The 5,432-nt window shown below is 40.8% G+C and overlaps 1 protein-coding gene across 1 annotated transcript in view; it reads right to left on the bottom strand.

Moving 5' to 3' along the window:
* Nucleotides 1–4,665: 4,665 nt before the first annotated feature.
* Nucleotides 4,666–5,432, bottom strand: part of nfil3-6 (nuclear factor, interleukin 3 regulated, member 6) — a 2,410-nt gene continuing 1,643 nt past the window's right edge. Inside the window, exon 3 of the mRNA XM_034894582.1 lies at nt 4,666–5,237. Coding sequence (XP_034750473.1) covers nt 4,822–5,237 — 416 coding nt within the window. The 3' untranslated portion in view covers nt 4,666–4,821. The remainder of the gene's footprint in view (nt 5,238–5,432) is intronic.

The following is a 5,432-nucleotide window of genomic DNA, read 5'->3' as shown; positions in this document are numbered from 1 at the left end:
CCCCCCCCCCATTTATCTCCCCCCCTTCTTCCCTCACAGTCTCTCTCATACATGTTGCTCTCTGGGCTCATTTGGGGACAATTTGTAGCCAAAATATGTGTTTGTATTGTAAAAAATGTAGGAAGGAGGAGACAGGTCATGTTGTTACAATCTTTCTTTCTTTCTTTCTTTCTCTCCCTCTAAAGCCAACAGCCGGTGGCCCCTTATGACCTCATAAGGGGCCATGTAGTGGCCCCCCTCTCTCCTCCTCAAAAGCTACAATCTGAGTGCTCATTGTAGGACTGGTTCTAGTGTCTGGAACTCTGCACCAAGGCTCAGATACAGTATTAGGGACCACTAAGGTCTATATAAAGAGACTTCAGATACAGTATTAGGGACCACTAAGGTCTATATAAAGAGACTTCAGATACAGTATTAGGGACCACTAAGGTCTATATAAAGAGACTTCTGATACAGTATTAGGGGACCACTAAGGTCTATATAAAGAGACTTCAGATACAGTATTAGGGGACCACTAAGGTCTATATAAAGAGACTTCTGATACAGTATTAGGGGACCACTAAGGTCTATATAAAGAGACTTCAGATACAGTTTTAGGGACCACTAAGGTCTAAAAGAGACTTCTTGGTCTTGTCTTTGCTGCCCTCTGTTGACTCCAAAGGGACATTAAATGTCCACTTCTTTCAAACTCAGCATCTCAGCCTTCGTAGAGGATGTGTCACAGCCTGAGGTCGGCGGGCCATATCCGGCCCCTCGGAGACTACGATCCGGCCGCATGTCAACTCAGTTGGACGCCTAGTTTTTGTAGCTTTTTCCAAAATATTTGACATCTTTTCCATGAGTTTTGGTGTTTTTTTCAACTTTTTTGTCGCTTTTATGATCACTTTTGACACTTTTCCCTTTTTTGATGTTTTTATTTGGACAATTTCTTTCAGCCTTTTTGTTTTTCATGTTCTTTCTGAGGTTTTTCACCGTTTGTGTCTCTGTTTTCGAGTATTTTTCCGACACTTATTTCGACATTTTTGTCCCCCTTGAGATGTTTTAGTTGCTTTTTTCGGGTGTTTTTCTGTGTTTTTTTAAGCTTCTAACACTGTTTTTGTCCCGGCAATTATTGTGATGTTTTCATCGTCTTTTTTCCTGTTTTGTCGGACAAATTGTCAACATTTGTGACGCCTTTTTCATTTTATTTCAAATTTGCTTTTTATTTGGCGCCTTTAGATGTTAATGCTGTTTTTTCGGGTGTTTATCGAAGATTTTTCACCGTTCATGTCTCTGTTTTCGAGCATCTGTCCGACAAATATTTAGATAATTTTGTCGGCTTTTTCCCTTTTTCTTAGGACATTTTGATTTTTGACGTTTAAAAAAAAAAAGTTTATTTCTTTTTTGTTGGAGGATTTCCGATGATTTTGACACATCTCGAGCCCTCTGCTGGGACACATAAGGGATGAGAAACAAGCATATTTCATGTCTCTGTGTGTGAAACCAAACCTCTGTCCTCCTTCGAGACTTATGGAGACGATTTGACAGCTTTCAGTTATATTTTCTGTCTCGGTCTGTGTTCACAGCATCCGGTGGAGTCATCTCAGAGGACATCTCAGAGGACATCTCAGAGGACATCTCGGAGGACGCAGAGGGAAACTCGAGCTGTAAGTCTTTCCATTTTAGTTACAAAACTGCACCTGACTTCCACATGAATGGCTTCTGACTAACAGCGCTGCAACAAACGGTCATCTTCACAGTGGATAAATCCGTTCATTATTTTTTTGGGGATGAATAGATTATTGTTTCGGTCTCCACAATGTCAGAAAATTGTGAAAAATGTGGATCAGTGTTCCCCAAAAAGCCCAAGACGACGTCCTCAGATGTCTCGTTTTGTCCCCAACTCAAAGATATTCAGCTTCCTGTCCCAGAGGAGAGAGGACACTAGAAGATATTCACATTTAAAAAGCTGCAAACAGAGAAATGTTGCTTTTTCCATTAAGATTCCCCCTTATCGATTACAGGAATACTTTGCATATCAACTCATAAGGACGCCTAGTTTTTGTTGCTTTTTCCAAAATCTTTGACATCTTTTCCGTGAGTGTTGGTGCTTTTTCCATTAAGATTCCCCCTCATCGATTATAAGAATACTTTGATTAATTGATAATTGACGACTAATCGATTAGACTTTGCAGCGTTAATTCACACTTCAGACTTTGTTGTGTCTTGTAATGTGAGGATGAACTGGAGCTTGCATTGTAACGATGTGATGTAAAGAGGTGTAGTCGACACGGTGTATGACCTCTAGGCAAAGGCCCCGCCCCCCTGCCCCCAGACCCCCAAATCTTTTTCCCTTGTTGTTGCGGAACTGTCTCCAGGGCAACAGAAGACTTAAGATAAGATAAGTTAAGATCTCCAACTATCACGGGAGGTCCCGGGACACGACTACCTTGGAAAAAGCACCAAGAACATAGGAAAAAAACTGTCGGAAAAGTCCTCAACGAAAAGCAACAAAAAACTTCGGGAAAATCGTCAAAAAATAGAGGATTTTTCCCGGACATTTATTGCAATACATGACAGTATTTGAGATAAAAACAACTTTAAAAAAATATGTATTCGAATTGAAACCTTGAGCAGTATCTTGGACATCTGGGTGGCTGTTATCATGAAGCATTCGTACACATCGCTACGAAGACTAGACCTTTGTGATCGGTATGTATTCCACGTATGTACTAGCCTGGTCCTACCAGACTCTGGTACATTAGCTGGGGGGGAGGGGGACTAGTGTGGGGGGGAAAACTGTGCTCATGTCCTCCAAAGAGTATATAAAAAAAAAGCCATTATTTTTGTCCAAATACATCAATGTCGATATTGTGACGATATTGTCGGGTTGAGTTTTGATAAATAATCATCAGTAATGTGGATGTAATGACTAAGTGGGTAAAGACAAATAATAGGACAGTTACAACAGTCTGGTAATACAGGAAATGACATCACGTTACTGTAATGCAGCCTTTAAAACAGGAAAAAGACAACACTGGTCATGTGATATCCCAAATCAGAGACAACATATAGTCTCACATCACGATATATAGCCTCATATCACAATATCTACTCTCATATCGCAATATTTACTCTCATATCACAAAATCTACTCTCATATCACGATATGGCCACATATTGCGATATCTACTCTCATATCGCAATATTTCCTCTCATATCACCATCGTCTCATATCATATCTACTCTCATATCAAGGTATCTACTCTTATATTACGATGTATAGCCTCATATCATAATATATAGCCTCATATCACGATATCTACTCTCATATCACAATATAGCCTTATATTGCAATATTTGGACTCATATCACAATAGTCTCATATCACGATGTCTGCTTTCATATCATAACATATAGCCTCATATCACAATATAGCTTCACATTGCAATATCTAGCCTCATATCACAAGAAATAGTCTCATATCGCGATATCTGCTCTCATATCTAATATATAGCCTCATATCGAGATATAGCCTCATATCATAACATAAAGCCTCATTTCATGATACATAGCCTCATATTGCAATATAGCCTCATTACACTATATATAGCCTCATGTCACTATATACTCTCTTATCACAATATATAATCTCATATAATAAGTTATAGCCTCATATCGCGATATCTAGCCTCATATCACGATGTATAGCTCCCCCGCATAAATCTACGGACTTTTGGCGGATAATGCATTGGATTACATGATCACATAACCAGGTTTTTCTGGAGCGAGTGATAAGAACCCGTTCATACGCGTTGATATGTCGTTGTCTGACCAGCAGAATATAACGCTTTACTTCAGGAAAACGTTGAGTTTGAGCCCCATATCACTGTCTTCTAAAGAGAGGAAGAGATGTGAAATGTGAGATGTTTTTTTTCTTTATGCAACATATAAGACTGCATTACAACAGCAGGGTTAAGTTCTGGAGCTTGACATGAAAAGTCACATTTTTTCAGCTTAATTCAACTATAATTCAATTCATCTCCATTTTATTCATAGTATCAATTCATAACATCTGTTGTCTTACGGGGCAGGTCTAGACCACTCTATAATTTACAAATAGAGCAGGTCTAGACGGCTCTATAATTTACAAATAGAGCAGGTTTAGACCACTCTATAATTTACAAATAGAGCAGGTCTAGACTGCTCTATAATTTACAAATAGAGCAGGTCTAGACCGCTCTATAATTTACAGATAGAGCAAGTCTAGACCCCTCTAAAATGTACAGATAGAGCAGGTCTAGACCGCTCTATAATTTACAGATAGAGCAGGTCTAGACTGCTCTATAATTTACAAATAGAGCAGGTCTAGACCTCTCTATAATTTACAGATAGAGCAAGTCTAGACCCCTCTAAAATGTACAGATAGAGCAGGTCTAGACCGCTCTATAATTTACAGATAGAGCAGGTCTAGACCGCTCTATAATTTACAGATAGAGCAAGTCTAGACCTCTCTATAATTTACAGATAGAGCAGGTCTAGACCATTCTAAAATGTACAGATAGAGCAGGTCTAGACCATTCTAAAATGTACAGATAGAGCAGGTCTAGACCGCTCTATAATTTATAAAGTCCCAACAATTCTAGTAATTCCCCCAGAAGTAAGCTTAGGGGTGATGCACAGTGGCAATTACAGTCACAATAAAGATAATGGTAGCAGTTGTAGTTCATGTCATAGCAGGGCGCTGCAGGGTGTCCGTCCTGCATCACCGGGCTCTGTACCCGGATCACATAGTCCAGTCAAACTTTGTCCTTTCAAAAGTCAGAGAGAGACAAATGTCCCTCAGTTGACTTTGGCCATCAGCTGCTCCGTGAAAAGCTTCTTGAGCTGAGCCACCTCCTCGCTCAGAGAGTTGAGCTGACACTTGAGGTGCGTGTTCTCGTGCTTGTACCGGGCCTCGGCTGGTCCGTGCGCGGGCGCCTGGACGCCGTAGCCGCCGCATTGCGGGGACTGTGTACCCTTCTTAGGCTCCTCCCCTTCCAGCTGCTGCAGCCAGGAGACACTCTCGCCCGCGCTCTGTCCTCTACGGGCGTCCCTCAGCCCGTCCTGTCCTGCCGGGAACAGCGCCGGGTTGTGTGTGGCGCCGCCGTGGTCCCCCGCAGCGTCAAACGCGTCCCCGCATCCCGCCGTCTTGAAGCGTAGCTTGTGAGGAAGGTTTTTCATTGGCTCGGCGTGGTCCAGCTTCCCTCCAGAGGGGCCTGCAGTTGGATTATAGGGTTGTTATAGGAGCTAAATTAAGAGTCACATATGGTTGGACAACAGCTAAGTTAAACACAACATAAGATATAAAAGTATAAATTCACGAAATTCAACAAGTATTATTCACAGTAGTGGCCATATATATATATATATATATATATATATATATATATATATATATATATATATATATA

Source organism: Etheostoma cragini, chromosome 15 (assembly GCF_013103735.1).
Source record: "Etheostoma cragini isolate CJK2018 chromosome 15, CSU_Ecrag_1.0, whole genome shotgun sequence".
Lineage (NCBI taxonomy): Eukaryota > Metazoa > Chordata > Actinopteri > Perciformes > Percidae > Etheostoma > Etheostoma cragini.
Note: the sequence above shows the minus strand (reverse complement) of the source record. Positions and strands in the feature narration are given on the sequence as shown.